The sequence below is a fragment of the Octopus sinensis genome, linkage group LG6 (genome assembly GCF_006345805.1).
Source record: "Octopus sinensis linkage group LG6, ASM634580v1, whole genome shotgun sequence".
NCBI lineage: Eukaryota > Metazoa > Mollusca > Cephalopoda > Octopoda > Octopodidae > Octopus > Octopus sinensis.
Genome location: NC_043002.1, coordinates 109,954,642 through 109,970,795, shown reverse-complemented (window position 1 = coordinate 109,970,795; position 16,154 = coordinate 109,954,642). Strand labels below are relative to the sequence as shown.

General features: G+C 39.5%; 2 protein-coding genes across 3 annotated transcripts; both read right to left on the bottom strand.

Moving 5' to 3' along the window:
* Positions 1 to 1,081: 1,081 nt before the first annotated feature.
* On the bottom strand, positions 1,082 to 11,777 carry LOC115213394. 2 transcript variants are annotated; one of them, XM_029782343.2, is made up of 5 exons: positions 11,692 to 11,777; positions 6,361 to 6,424; positions 3,620 to 3,728; positions 3,123 to 3,267; positions 1,082 to 1,529 (listed from the first exon to the last, which is right to left on the bottom strand). In XM_029782343.2, the coding sequence occupies exons 3-5, from the start codon at positions 3,646 to 3,648 to the stop codon at positions 1,377 to 1,379; spliced, it is 327 nt and encodes a 108-aa protein (XP_029638203.1). In that variant the 5' UTR covers positions 3,649 to 3,728; positions 6,361 to 6,424; positions 11,692 to 11,777; the 3' UTR covers positions 1,082 to 1,376. The 2 variants fall into 2 exon arrangements, with proteins under 2 accessions (XP_029638203.1, XP_029638204.1); XM_029782344.2 differs by lacking the exon at positions 11,692 to 11,777 and adding an exon at positions 9,703 to 9,843.
* Positions 5,268 to 9,696, bottom strand: LOC118764022. The gene is made up of 2 exons (XM_036504232.1): positions 7,962 to 9,696; positions 5,268 to 5,279 (listed from the first exon to the last, which is right to left on the bottom strand). Exon 1 carries the CDS (start codon positions 9,599 to 9,601, stop codon positions 8,846 to 8,848), a length of 756 nt encoding a protein of 251 aa, XP_036360125.1. The 5' UTR covers positions 9,602 to 9,696; the 3' UTR covers positions 5,268 to 5,279; positions 7,962 to 8,845.
* Positions 11,778 to 16,154: the final 4,377 nt, after the last annotated feature.

Sequence of the window (16,154 nt, the reverse complement as noted above, 5' to 3'; positions counted from 1 at the left end):
GCGTTAGGAAGGGCATCCAGCTGTAGAAACACTGCCAGATCTGACTGGAGCCTGGTGCAGCCTTCTGGCTTCCCAGATCCCCGGTCGAACCGTCCAACCCATGCTAGCATGGAGAATGGACGTTAAACGATGATGATGAAAATCCATCATATCTTGCATTCCAGTATAGTTCATGAAGTCAGTTTAGAAAAGTTTACTAAACACATACTGTCAATTCTCTATTATAATGGCTAAACCACAAACCATCATCATATTCACGGAACAAATTGCCACTTGTGAGACCCTCACAAATGTTTCATGTCTACATAGTGTCTTTAACTACTCCAACATTAGTCTGCCATCATGTGTGTGTTTCATTGGCCTTGATATCTCTCCTCCTTAATCTTGATGAAAACGCTTACCATGCTCATTGCTCGCGTCTCAGAGATTAGCAGGAAATTCATTGAGATGGCTTTTGAAAAAATGAAACTTTATGCTCATATCGCCGCCTAAAAGCTGATAGCTATCAAGTAATATCTCCACCAAATCCTTGTAGTTCTCAGCCTTTTCACTCACTACAAATCCTTTCACAACAGCCACAAATGAATCCCATGCTCTTTTTTCTACATCAGTCATCGAGCACGAGAATGTCTGGCATTTCATTAACTTTCTGATTTGTGACCCATCAAAAAACACCAGCCGTTATTTTATCATAACACAGGAAATGCCAAACATATGAATTTGAAACAGCTACTCTCCACATTAAGAGCTTCGATAAATTACTTCTTTAATCCTAATTTAATATGAAGGGTTAAGAAGATGATTTTCTCCCGCTCACCCCCTGAATTTTTTATTCAACCACCGCCACTTTGGACAAAGTGAGATATATCCTTAGATACATCATGTATTATATAGAAATACTATCTCTATAGGATATATAAAGGGAAAAGACATCAATATATATATAACAGGCATTCTACTCTCAGCTAAAACTGAAGGTAGATAATTATCAATATAGCAGAAGATATTAAAGGTGTCTATATAACAATGGGGTTGTTTAGGGAGGGGATTAGATATACAACAACAGCAACAACAATAAATGAACATTTCAAAGTTTATCTTTATTTTAAATGTGAATGTTTAACAAAGGAGCAAAACCAGTGAAGGGATCACTATGTGGTTGATATACCTGCTAGAATTAGTAGCTAAATTCACACGATATCACTGTACAGAAGGGCATATTGGACAATGTGGTTGTGGGTTCTCTTTGGAAATAGGCATGATGGTCCTGGCTGGAATGTATTTGATCATAAGTCTGTGTTTGGTCAAGGTTAATCCAAGGCTAAACAACAACAGTTACACGGAAATTCACTTTGCGTCCAATGACTGACATCCCATCAATGTTGCGTGTCCGTATTTCTGTTGTGTGTCCGTATTTCTGAATCACAATTTCTGAACCATTCGTACAGCATTAGGTAGCCTTGTTTTACAGTGTCAATAGACTCATCATCAATTTTCAGGTCAGTTGTATCAATTCCTAAAAAAAATAGCTGCAAAAGACACAACAATAAGAAATAAATGCAACAACATTAACAAGAACATAAAACGCTGTGTACTGTAGGTTGTTATGAATATTACAAACAAACTTTATCAATAGAGAAATAAAAAGAAATAGCTGAAAAACATGAAAACCATAAGACATTGTTTTCTATTGACAAAAATAAGAGTTTGAATTAAACGAGATTTTTAAAGAAAATTAATAGAAAATTATACTTGAGAAAATATATGGTAAATGAGGGCAGGAAACATTTTGTGAAGGCAAAAATATATCAGAACCTCAAGAATTAACATTGACCTCCAACAGTGAAAGCATATGATCCATCCATTTCCTCTGCTCAATATTCTTGAAAGGGCTGTGGGGAAAGAGTCCTCAGGGTCCTATCAGAAGCATCCATCATTAGACATTCTGCTTGTATTCTATGATGTGAAGAACTAAGACTATGGATAGCATCCAACCATTTCTTTCTCCCCCCCGCCTCGGCATCCTGTTCCGTTGGTTTGATTTTGAGAACCTGTCCTGTAATTCATTGCTGCAACACTCTGATCACATGTCCGAGGTACTACAGATGTTGAGAAGAAGTGGCTCAACCTGGAGAGACTCCCAGATGTCTGAACTATAAATCCTATTGAGTAACATTACTCCAAAGACCCTTTAGAGGAATCCCATATATCTGTCTTATTCTGGTAGATTTCAGACCTGATATTCAAAGGGTCATGAAAGTAATGTCCCTCTGTGTCATCTACTACCCTGCAAAGTTCCCAAGAGGACACTGAAAATCGAATGATCAGTGATTGTTCAACAGTCGATAACTCTAAGTCAAATTCAATCCCATTTCAAACTTCTCCAATGAACTCCAGGTTCGATCAATTCTACAGAGCCTATTCAGTTATTATTATGTCAGTCTCAATGAGAGATGCCACCTTCAGTTTGGCTTGACTTGTGAATGTTCATTTTCTGATAAATTCCCTTAAAGGAATTCTTTGTTTTCGCCTGAGGAGAATGATAGGATTTCGCTGTGTCACCTTTATTAAATCTCTTTTTATTGAAGCATTTACAGACATATGTCATGTGGTAAAGTCATTGCAAAATGGCAATCTAAATTGGAATTATCAGCTTCCAACACAAAAACCCAATAAATAATAGCTGCAAGAAGAACCAAACTCAAAGTCTTCTGTTTGAAGAAAGATGCTTTGTTTTAGAAGTTAACTTTGTTACTTGTCCTTCATTACAATAACCTAACAGTGGACCTAAAGAAAATGTAAAACAAATTCACTCACCTATTTACCCATAAAAATTCGCAGGAGTAGATTTGTTTCCTCGTAATTTTCCGAAAAATGGATAAATTGTTAGGAAAGTATCGAGAAAAACCGTTCAGAGAAGATTAGAATTATTTCGGAATATAATATGAATGAAGCGAAACACTAACACATGCACACCACAATTTACATTATATATACATCCATACATTTTATTTGTATACATGTACATACATACACATACATATATACATGTACATACATATATACATGTACATATATATATATTAGTACACACACACACATATATATATATAGTCACTAACCTCAAGAGCGTTCTTTTGTAATAATGCTGCCACTCCGTCTGTCCATATCCCTGCAGCCAAAAGGAGAGGAGTCCAGCCAGCCTTGCTCTTCCCGTTCACATTGATGTTCCGATATAGCAAGAGATTCACAGCTTCAAGTTGACACCTGAGAGTAAAAGATAGAAACATTTGACTAATTTACATTAAATATGAAATTATTTTGGCTTTCAGACGAATCATCATCAGCTGCACTATTATCATCGCTATCATCATCATTGCCACCACTTCCATCATCACCACCATCTTAGTCATCATCAGGAGTTTTATGAATGAATAATGACTAATGAATTGGATAGATGAATAAAGAGAAGAAAACCTTGTTGTTGTTTGCTAGTATCCTGTTGTCCTGCTGTCCCACTACTACGACTATCGCCTCTTTGGATATTGAACCTGTGTCTGCAATTGCAACAAATTTACAAACAAAAACACATCTGGATTTTAGTTTATTCTCAACTTACCCAAACACAGCATCATGTAAAGCTTCCATCTCCGCTCCTGCATATATCAAAATTCAGTTATTCTTGTGTTCCCCTTGAAACCAGCTTCCATTAGAGGAGCTTGGTTAATCTGTAATGAAGAAAGTGAGGACATGTGAAATATAGAAATTCCCATTTCTCTTTCTTTATATCTCTCTCTGTCTCCTTCACTTTTCCTTTTCTCCCTTACACTCAACCTTTTTCTTTTTTCCTTCTCCCACTCTCCCATTTTCTTTTCTATCTTTCTCTTTTTCCTTCCTCTCTCTCTCTCTTATATTCCCCTCTCTGTCTATCTCTCCCGCTCCTTTTCTTATCTCTCACTTTCTTTTTCTCTTTTCCCTCTTTGTCTCTCCCTTCCTCTTTTTGTCTTCTCTATAGTTCTCTCTTCTACTTGTTTCAGACTGTGGCCATGCTGGGGCTCCTCCTTGATTTTGTCCTTTATGTGTGGTACCTTTTCTGTCTGATTAGCAGCAACCTATAGCCCTCTTTTGCTTAAGGGCTAAGTAACAGGGATGCAAATACACCAACACCGGTTATCAATTAGCAGTTGGGGACACACACTAACATAGATACACACACACAACCTCCACTCAAAAATACACACATATCTGCTTGTCTGTATATACACATACACACACAAACACATATATACGAGTTAATAACATCAGTAAGGATGTGTTTTATCTATTCCCCCTAAGTAAATGGAGCCTTGTCCAGGAGAAACCAATGTCGTCAGACGTTATCCCTCGTTCATCGGATGTTTCGGCCCTGAACCGTAACACCCTACTGTTGGTGGGTCAGCAGAGGTGGCCAATTCACTGCTCCTCAACTCCTCATGCCTTCCAGCGTTAATCTTCTCTCTTACACCAAAGCCAGCAAAAGGCTCTTTCAGTTGCCTCTCCCATCATGCGCACATCCACCCTTCCCTCTCATTCCAGTTGCTGTAAAAAATCCATGCCGACTGGGCACGGAATCCCTTACAGCCAACCCTGACTAGGAAAATCCATACCTGCCATCCCTTCTCCCTGCAATCCTGCAGAAGGCTCTTATATCTGTCACACTTCCGTTCATGGGCCTCGTTACAACCCGCTCCCCACGTGACTGTTCGTTCAATTATGATCATTTTCTGGGCCTTTTCGGACCACACCAGGCCTCAGGGTTGTATGGACAACCTGGGGAAATCTCTTCCCTAAGTCTACCTTCATATCCCATGGTTGAGACACTTGCAACAAGCTATGTATTGCTTTTGCTGGCTTTTCTCCCTCTTTCTTGAACTTAATTGCAGCAGTTATCTTCCCCTGGTGATGATATTTCTTACACCTTTACTGCTCCAGGGTGTGAGCAAGTATTCGTATCTGCCTTGAGAAAGTGTTATTCTGGACCCTGCCAAGATGTGTGCCAGAGTGCCCCTTTCCCACAAACCTTATCTGTGCAGGTTTGTTGGCGTCGGGAGTGTCATACACCGCTCCATGCAGGAAGGAGATGTGCAAAGGTTCCAGCCTCCACAGGTCAGTCCATGTGAACTTCCTCTTAGGGAGATCCCATTTAGTCCATGCACCCAGAGATACCTACTTCACAGCTCTTGATTTCCTTTTATCTTCCTCTTGGTACCACATTGCTTTCCAAGTCAGCCCGCCTCTCCCTGGTGTCTGCTTTCTTCCATTGTTGCAAATAGGAAGATCCAAGTCCCTGGCGACCCCAACATGTAGCTCCAGCATGCCAGTTACCCACACCTTGTGGTAATACCTGCATGTCTGACAAGCTCGTCCGTAGAGTTTCTCTACATCATTACAATATTACATTTTGCTACTTTAAATTCCTCCACTACAGATGACAGGGGAAGTTGTAATTGTCCCGATCCTACGTACAGGCCTATTCAAGTAAAGCTTGGGGAACTCCTAGCCATTTTTGGGGGGAAGGGGGTATTTATTTATCATTCTCGCCACCCTGATGGGTGACTACTTACCACAACACCACCTCACAATAAGTGAATATTTGATGCATCACCACTTTGCTTTTTTTTACTCATTTAATCTTTAATACGAGGCTTCTGCCAAACTCAGTTATATATACATAAACTAATATAAAATGTTCCCACGGCCCCCACACATTGGTGGCGGTGACCACTTTCAGAAGCCCTGCTCTATATTCCTGCAGACACTATCCCATCTATTAGCTGCCATCCTGTCATTCTAACTTCCAATATTTCAATTATGAAGTAAAATGCCATAAGAAAAATCACCTTTGTCCCTTTAGGTGTCTTTCTAGATTCAATGAACACCAGTACAATTTTATAAAGTGGGGTTTGATTCCTATGTGACACAAAATTGTTTTCGTATGTGTAAAAAATTCTATAAAAAATGGTGTAGCCCTTGACACCAGTAAAACATTCAACTTTGTATGGCAAGAGGACTTCATTAAAAAGTCACCATCCATTTATCAGTTCCATCTGTCTCTCATCTCTTAGACTGAATACTTCCCGCCAGAATACCCCATTGCAGTGTTTGATGGATTTCTTTCTCACTTACATTCCATCAATTCTGTCATGCCACAATGTTTGGATAAATATTTATAAAAATATCGATGATAAGGATTTGAGAAAAGAGGCGAAGAAAGAAATGAAATATCATGGACAAATTTATGTGGTTACTTAGCAACATTTCATATTGTGTAAAAAATAATAAACAGTCAAATTTGAGAAGGCAATAAACAGAACAACTTACTGTTGTTGGATCGTTTTTTATTAAATTTTCAACTTCTTCGATGTCACCATTCTAAATTTTCTGTCTAAAATCAGTCAAAAAAGAAAGAAAACAAAACAGTTTAAAAAAACATATAAAATGAGTTAAACAACAATAAACAGAAGTTGATGGTTCTAAAATCTTGCATAAGATAACATTGATATTGTAAACTTCAGTTTATCTAAAGTATTATTCATAGCTGAATGTTCTTCTTGACACTAATAAACCTAACAACAGTCATTGTGTTGTGTCTCTAGGTTAGCTACATTCCTCTGCTTACATCTTGAGCTATAAATCTGTGGATCATACCCCAGCTAGTGTGGGGTTCACTTTATATGAAAAACAAATTGATTCTCTAAAGAAAGGCAAATTTATGAAAACTAGTAAAAGAATCAATGACACAGAGTTTGTACAATAAAACCTCCTGTATTGATCTTTGATTTGATCACATCTACTTTGCTAATATTTCGACAGACACTATCAACAAGAGCTTACTTTATAAATTTTTGCAAATATCTTTATGACTCTTTCATAATTATTTAAAAAATTTCCATTAAATACACACACACACATATATATATAATAATTATTTAAGGGAATAAAACCCAAAACTTACAAGGAAAAAATTCAATTTAGAAAAACTAAATCAAATTTCACACAATATAATATATTTATAAAAATTAGAAAAAAATAATCAAGACAGAAATAAAAATGTATATTCAGTATATACATTTTTATTATTATTTTTGCACTTTACTTAATCTTTACATTTTATTGTTATTTTAATTTTAACTTTTCTATTATATGTAATTTTCTAGATGGTGTAATTTAATTATTCATTTTGAATTGATAAAAGGTATATATATTTTAAGCTCCCCCACACATACATTCACATGCACACCCACACACCCTACTTAAATGCACACTCGCCCTTACGCAACCTAATTCAGTAGGGGCAGCGTTATTTGCCCCCTTTATCTCAGACTCTTTCTTCCAGAAATTTCATCATGTTCAACCGTTCATTCCTACAGATTTTCTCTCTCTCCTTTATTTTCATTCCCTCTCTATTTCCCCCCTCAATCCTTTCTGTCGAAGAATGTAGGTTCAAAACAGCAAAGACTTCCCCATTTTTTCCCAAGCGTCAAAATAATACACCTTGTTGTGCCCTCACCTGTCTTCGTCTTTTGTTTTCTGTAAATTTGTGTGTGTGTGCACTTAAGGTTGGAATTTAGAACTTTTTCTTGTGAAGAGTATCGACTTGTAACCCTACATAAGCATTGCGATACATGTTTTATGAATACATTTGTGCACACTACACACCGAGACAAAGACCGGGGGACTGCTAGTATATATTATACACACTGTAGTGTGAAGGATGAAGAGGACAACAGAAGGAGAAGAAATACAAACAGGTCTTACCTCGGCGAAGATCAGGTCCCTTACAAATGTCCTGTCGCTTCCTCGATTACCACACATACATGCCGCTTGACAGCTTCCCCGCACATGTGCCCTCCAGTCTTCTACCGGCCCCTGCAAGCCCTACTTTCGCCCTCCTCATCTGTCGTCCTCTCCACCGACACTACACGCCCCCCTGATCAACAGATCACTGAACCGACTTTCTCACTTACTCCCGGCTCCCAAACTCACACCTAAACTGGTTTCATAATCAGCCAACCAGGGAGGAGGGTGCCGTTCCCTCTGTGGTCACAGTGCGACCCTAGGACTGGTGCCTGGCAAGTTGCTGCTAGCCTCATCATCCTGTCTACTGGTGTTGTTTTCATCTTGCCCACTGCTGCTGGTCCCATCCTCTGAGGCATGGACAATCCTCCGTATATCCAAAACGTGGCGTGGCATACCATCGACCGAGATGTTGTTCTTTGAATTTACAGGTTATTGTCCCCTTTCCCCATCGTGATGTACACCATGCGTTTGGGGGTTTTACCCAAACTTCTTCCCCGACCTGCACGAAATCGTGCTCTTCCTCTGCCCTGGGTCGCATTGATGCAGTACACGGATGCCTCCACTTGTACCTGAATATTGCCCTGAGTGGCACCAACTCCTCAGTCTGTCCTGATCTGGGTGACATATTGTACCAAAATACAGCCTCGATTGGTGAAATGTGACCCCTCTCTGCCATGGCCTTGATGGTACGATGATGCCTTTCCACCACCCCATTTCCTCTTGGCCGGTATGCCGCCCTGAAGGTCACCACGTCAATCTTGTCCACCAAGTGGCCAACCACAATTGCTCGCAGCGTCAGCTGTATTCCCTGCACTATAATCCGTGCATCTGTAACGCCTTCAGTGTACTTCTCTTTCGTCGACTGCTCTTACACTGCTTTCTCCACTCCAAGTCTCTGCCACTTCTGGAGTCATCAGGGTTGTCGTACAGCCCGTGTCCACAAGGGCTCGCGACACCTTCCCCTCCACCAGAATGTCGACCACAGGTAGTGACGATAAACGTGCCTCTATTGATCTGAAGGGACAACTACCGGCGCAGTAGTCTCCCTCAGTCCGTTTCTCCGCAGACATTCGCTGGCTATATGCCCCGGTTCTCGACACCGGTAGCAAATGACCTCAGGCTTGGGTGACTCGCAGTCACGCACCATGTGCGGACCCTGGCACCGGAAACACTGTCCTTTGAACGGTCGCACACGTTCTTTCTTCGACCCCTCTCCGCTGCTCCTAGCTCGGCCACTTTTCGTTGTTGCAGTCGCTGCTACCGACGTCGTTCTGCTGCACGAAACGAGTTCGCCCGCCCGAAATACGATGTCTGCCATCGGCATCGAATGAATGTTCGGAAGCAGCTCTAACTCAACCGACATGTTGTCAGGAAAGCCTGTCACGAAAGCCAACCTAACCGTCCGGTCCAGCGACTCTCCCTCATAACCCGCCAGTTTAGCCAATCTCCTAAGTTCATCGGCAAATACGTCCACCTGTTCCCCAGTCCATCTTGTTCTACTCAGGCGAGCGTATGCCTCAAACATCCCCTCCGCATAGGCCTCCATTAACCGGATTTCTATTTTCTCCGCGCTGAGTCGGTCCGTCTCCTCCATCGCTAGATACAGCGCAAAAGCCGGACCATCCAAGTACAGCGGCATGAAACTCGCTAGGTCGCTTATATCGTGGAGCTCCGCCAACACCTTCACCTCCTTCAACCAAGCGACTACATCCGTATCGCCGCAAAACGGTTTGATCATTTCGTGAGAAATACGGGCACTCATCGTTCGTTTCTTTTTTTTTTTCTTTTCTGTGCCGAAATACCAATTGTAGTGTGAAGGATGAAGAGGACAACAGAAAGAGAAGAAATACAAACAGGTCTTACCTCAGCGAAGATCAGAGGTCTCTTACGAATTCGACACGTCCTGTCGCTTCCTCGTCTGTGCTCGAACTGCCTGCTTCCTCGATCTCCCCACGTGCGTCACGCTTAACCGCTTCCGCTTCCCCCCGCACATGCGCCCTCCAGTCTTACACCGCCCACCGCATCTGTCGTCCTCTCCACCGGCACCACACACACATACATTACGCATAGCATACTATATAAAATAGGTTAAGAGAAGAAGAATAAGAGAGGGAGGAAATGTGGGAAGCGGAGAAATTGGAATAAACACTGGGTATACAATTTGAAGTTCGGAAGTTGTAAAGATAATTTATGGACAGGCGAGAAAGAAAGCTAAAATAGCAAAAGGAGTGGAAGGGAGCTACAGTTACAGACGATAAATACACGAAGCTTGACTTTATCACTTTTACACACACACACACATATCGTGCATGCGCCAGTCAGCTCGTAGGATCGACTGGCTACGTCTGGGTAGCACGGACGCGCGTCTGCGCAAACCGGGACCACTCCCTCTGCGATACAAGTACCCACACATATATTCAGTTTTAATTTATAGACACATATTAATTTATAGGGTACTACCTAAGAAGAGTGGTCCCGGTGCGCGCAATCGCGTACTCGCGCTAGCTAGTCGTGACTAGTAGATCCTTACTTTGTGTAAAAAAAATTATCTATTTTGTGTTTCATTTACTTTGCTAGGTAGTCGTTGTAGGATCAACGAGGGTTAATATAGGGCGTAACAAATATCAGAAAATCAAAAAAAAAATGTGTGTAATAGGTGTAAAACAACTTCCTATGAACGAATATGAAAAAAAAATTTCGCGCACGCGAAAGGGGGGTGGGGGAGAGGCCTCGGAAAATTCACATCGGGAAGTTCCGAAAGCGTCTGAGGAGCTGACCCGGGCACCAAAACAAAAAAAAATAGTGTAATATGTTAAAACAACTTGCTCTAAACGAATATGACAAAAAAAAATGCGCTCTCGCGAAAGAGGGGTGGGGGAGAGGCCTCGGAATATTTATATCGGGAATTTCCGAAAGCGTCTGAACCGGGCACAAAACAAAAACAAAAACAGCGTAATAGGTGTAAAACAACTTGCTCTAAACGACTATCATGAAAAAAATGCGCGCTCGCGAAAGGGGGGTGGGGGAGAGGCTTCGGAAATTTCACATCTTCAGTCCACGGCCTTTAAACTAAGAAAAAATAGTGTAATTGGTGTAAAACTACTTGTTCTAAACGAGTATCAAGAACACACACTCACACATGAATCATAAACTCCGTATTTCGCAAAAAAAAAAAAATAAAGAGAAGAAATTCTGGAAAAAGTGAAGAAATGTTGGATCTCCGCCATGTGAATCAAAATACGTGTCAGAAACATCTTGAAGTTTGTAATATGTTTTACACATATTACACTATTTTTTTTTTGTTTTGGTGCCCGGGTCAGCTCCTCAGACGCTTTCGGAACTTCTCGATGTGAATTTTCCGAGGCCTCTCCCCCACCCCCCTTTCGCGTGCGCGAAATTTTTTTTTCATATTCGTTCATAGGAAGTTGTTTTACACCTATTACACACATTTTTTTTTTGATTTTCTGATATTTGTTACGCCCTATATTAACCGTCACGAGTAGCTAGCGCGAATGCGCGAGTACGCGCACCAGGGCCACCTTCTTAAATAAATGGTATCCAATTTCCACAGCGGAGAAATCCACCCTTGTTAAAACATATACACAAAACCATACCATTTCAGGCTGACTTAACAGAGACCCTACTATGTGCTACCCCCATTTCTGTCCCCCACAATTGTAAGTTTCATAACGAAAAACAAAAACATTATTTTCCTGATTTCATAATTGGATCACGCACATTTACGATAATTAATATCGTATCATTAATTTATAGACACACAGACAGAGTTTAAGATGAAAGGATGTTCATTCAAGCGTTGAAATGGCCCTAAATTAAATTAAAATGTCTTACCGCAGTTTGGTTTTAAACAGTAGCAACGTATCCGGGATCCCAATTAATTTCAAATTTTCGGTTGCCGGAAGGAGATGGCAAGTAAGCGGAGATAACTCTTGAAATATGGGCGGTGTGGTAAGTAGCTTGGTTCCGGTTTCAGTCCCACTGCGTGGCACCTTGGGCGAGTGTCTTCTACTATAGCCTCGGGCGACCAAAGCCTTGTGTGTGGATCTGGTGGACGGAAACTGAAGGAAGCCTCGTCGTAAATATGTATATATATATATATATATATATATATATATATATATATACATATATATATATATATACATATATATATATATATATATATATATATTGTTTTCTACTATAGCCTCGGGCCGACCAAAGCCCTGTAAGTGGATCTGGTAGACGGAAACTGAAAGAAGCCCGTCGTATATATGTTTGTGTGTCTGTGTTTGTCCCCCTAGCATTGCTTGACAACCGATGCTGGTGTGTTACTTAGCAGTTCGGCAAAAGAGACCGATAGAATAAGTACTGGGCTTACAAAAGAATAAGTCCCGGGTCGATTTGCTCGATTAAAGGCGGTGCTCCAGCATGGCCGCAGTCAAATGACTGAAACAAATAAAAGAGTAAAAGAGAGAAATACACACACAGATATATGTATTTATGTGTGTGCGTGTGTATGAATAGATTTGGTAGATGGAAACTGAAAGAAGCCCATCGTATATAAATATATATATATACATATATGGGATCTTTTCCTTTTGAACGGCACATGTCAACACAATTTCTAGTTAACTAAACACTTCGTATACTGGTAGAATGTGTCAAAATAAAACATTTTTTTCTCTAGGCTTTCTTGAGAAAATTGTAATTTGTTTGTTTAACGTAGTTTAATTTTTCGAATTTTAACCAATGAATCGCTTCTAGAGAGCTAAAATTATTTGCTGCGTCTAAAACTGAGACAACATCCTGTCACTAACCATAACCCTCACCCTAACCCTAAATTTTAGCCTTTGTTTTTTTTTTCTTAATTAATCCTCGCAATTTCGGCTGATTAATCTTGAGATTGCTCCAATCTGGCCAGCCCCAAGGAAGAACCAAGCCAAGACCAGTAGATTCCTTAGAAAAAAGCATCGAATGTATACGAATTGCGAGGATGATCCGGTTCTTGACTGAAGATAAAAGGCTTCGAATGACCCGTCCTTGTTTTTTTGTATCGTCTATCTGGATGTTTTGTTGTCCCTTTTTGTATCACCTAGTTGTCCGGATATATATATATATATATATATATATATATATATATATATATATATATATATATATATATATCGTTTTGGGATTTGGTTTGCAAGATTCTTTGTGAGTTCGTGTGTTGAAGTATATTCTGTAGTGTCTGGGGAGAGTCAGTCACTTTTTAAATTTTCTATTATTTCTATTATCTTTATTATTTTCATAATTTTTACCAGTGAGTGTGTTAAATTATAAGGCACTGAAGGAGAATGACTCTCCCCAGACACAGCAGTATATGTATATATATATATATATATATATATATATATATATATATATATATATATATATATATATATATATATATATATATATATATATATATATGTATATATACGCAAACATATATATACGACGGGATTCTTTCCACTCACAAGGCTTTGGTCGGCCCAAGGCTATAGCAGAAAACACTTGCCCAAGGTGCCACGCAGTGGGACTGAACCTAGAACCATGTGGTTGGTAAGCAAGCTACTTACCACATGCCCCTCCTGCGCCTATACTGATTGGGAATCAAAGCTAATGGTGGGGGCAGAGTCGAAATAACCAGCGAGCAATTTAAACCCATTTAAGCTTTGAAGCGGCTGTGAATATCACATACTTCTTCGTAGACAATATATGTTGTAGTACATTAGAATATGTGTCCTTCTTTTTAAGGTGGGAAAATTTTATTTGAGACAGATTTGGTTGCTATTTCTGAGGAATCAGATAATTACAAGGACACAGATCAATTTAATTGAATAAATAAATGAGTGGAAATTTTGCCGCTGAGTGTGTTAAATAATAAGGAACTAAATGAGAATGACTCTACCCAGACACAACAAAATATGCTTCAACCCGTGAACTCACAGGAATCTTGCAAATCAAATCACAAAACGAAAACGTAAGATTTAGATTTTCAAGGGAAATAATTCAGAAAATATTTTGAAGAGTTATGTTTCTCGAAAATATTTTAGAGTTATCTCCCTTTAATATTCTTATTGCATTATAAACAAGACTAAACCTTATTTTATTTCGTTTTTGGATCTGGTTTGCAAGATTCTTTATATGAGTTCGTGTGTTGAAGCATATTCTGTTGCGTCTGGGGAGAGTCATTTTCTTTTTGTGCCTTATAATATAACACACTCACCGGTAAAATTTCCACTTATTTCTTATTTTTATTTTCTTAAAATTTTCGTTGCGTCTTGCAGCCTTTTCAATAGTCTTGACTCCGTCCGTTAGTTACACTGCGTTCCCTTTTGTTTGTTCGTGCGCATGTGTGGGGGGTCAGTGTGTGTGTATGTGTGCCTATACACGCGTACATGTACGTATTATGTGTGTGTGTGTGTTTGCATGTGTATGTATGTATATATGTGTGTGCATGCATATGTATATATGTATGTGTGTGTATGCATATGTATATATGTATGTGTGTGTATGCATATGTATATATGTGTGTGTATGCATATGTATATATGTGTGTGTATGCATATGTATATATGTATGTATGTGTGTGCATCTGTATGTACGTATCCTACATATTTATGTGCTTGCATGTCTGTTGTTTGTGTATTTTCTATGTATGTGTGTGTGTGTGAGCATGTGTTTGTATATGTATGCACCTCTGTCTCCTTGTGTGTGCATGTCTGTGTGTGTGTGTGTGTGTGTGTGTGTGTGTGTGTGTGTGTGTTATGCAACTGTGTACCATGTTTGTATGTATGGATGTGTATCTTTATATGTGTGGATCCGTGTCTCCATATGTGTCTGTTTTTGTAACCCATGTACCTATCCGTCTGTATGTTGGTCTGTTTATTTTCTTATCTATATGCTTACATACAAAAAAAAAAAAAAAAAAGAAGGTGCATACACACACACTATATCAGCCGAAACATTGTGTTAACAACAAACAAGATGAGGTCAAATATCCGTCAAATGTAAATAATGTAAATAATGTATTAGAGTCTGAAATCTGGTGATGAAAAGAGAAGATGAAAAGAGTGGAGGGGCGAAGTGGAACGAAATAAAAGCTGATTAAAAAATTGGTAGAAAGACCCAACCGGGTTGCTATGGTGTGTGTAGAAACAAAAATGGATCGGTGCTGGCGAATTAACAGGTATATATTGGAACGAATATGGAGATTAATAACAGACAAGGTCAGTTGAATTGGTTCAGAAATGACAAGGTGTGTGGGAATGAGAGGCGGAGCGGGGAGCACTTTAAATTGAAGTTCGACAAAAATTTATCTTAATATAGGTATGTGATTGTTTAATTATACGTTTTTATAATGGTATATATATATATATATTATATATATATATGTATATATATATATATATATATATATATATATATATATATATATATATATATATATATATATATACTGGCTAAAGGTAACCCGCTCTACGCGCGGGTAAGAGTGTGGTTGTTACTTTCTGTTGCTTCCTTTCGGCACGTAAAAAGCATCATCCGAACGTGGCCGATGGCAGTGCCGCCTTGACTGGCTTCTGTGCCGGTGGCACGTAAAAAGCACCAACCGATCGTGACCGCTGCCAGCCCCCCTGGCACCCACTACACTCACAGTGGTTGGCGTTAGGAAGGGCATCCACATGTATAAACACTGCCAGATCAGACTGGAGCCTGGTGCAGCCTCCTAGCTTCCCAGACCCCGGTCAAACCGTCCAACCCGTGCTAGCACGGAAAACGGACGTTAACCGATGATGATGATGATTCTCCCTCTTTGTTTCTCTCTCACTTTTCCACTCTCTTACTCTTCCTTTCTCTCGAACTCTCTCTCGCTTTCTCTCACTCTCTATCTTTATCTATCTCTCAACCATTTATAAACAACAAAAGATCTTGAGTAAGTTGAGAAAGAATATATTTTGAAAGATCAATCATAAATATCAGGCAGTGACAACGGAAAGGTCTGCTTCAAGGCAGACAGCAAAACATTAACATTTAAAAGGGACAGACGAACTTGCGAGCTGAATATAGATAATAAAATATTGGAAACCAAAGTTTGAAGGGATAGAATCTGAAGATAGTAGAGTCACTATAGCTGGCATTTCTTAACGACGGACAGCAACGTATTGACAGTTTAACGGCTGGCGTAAAATTTTGAACTTGATGTAAAAGAAAATTCCTAAACACCAAGTTTTGAAGTGATTCTTTCTCACGACAGTAGACTCACCATGGCAAGCATTCAAAAC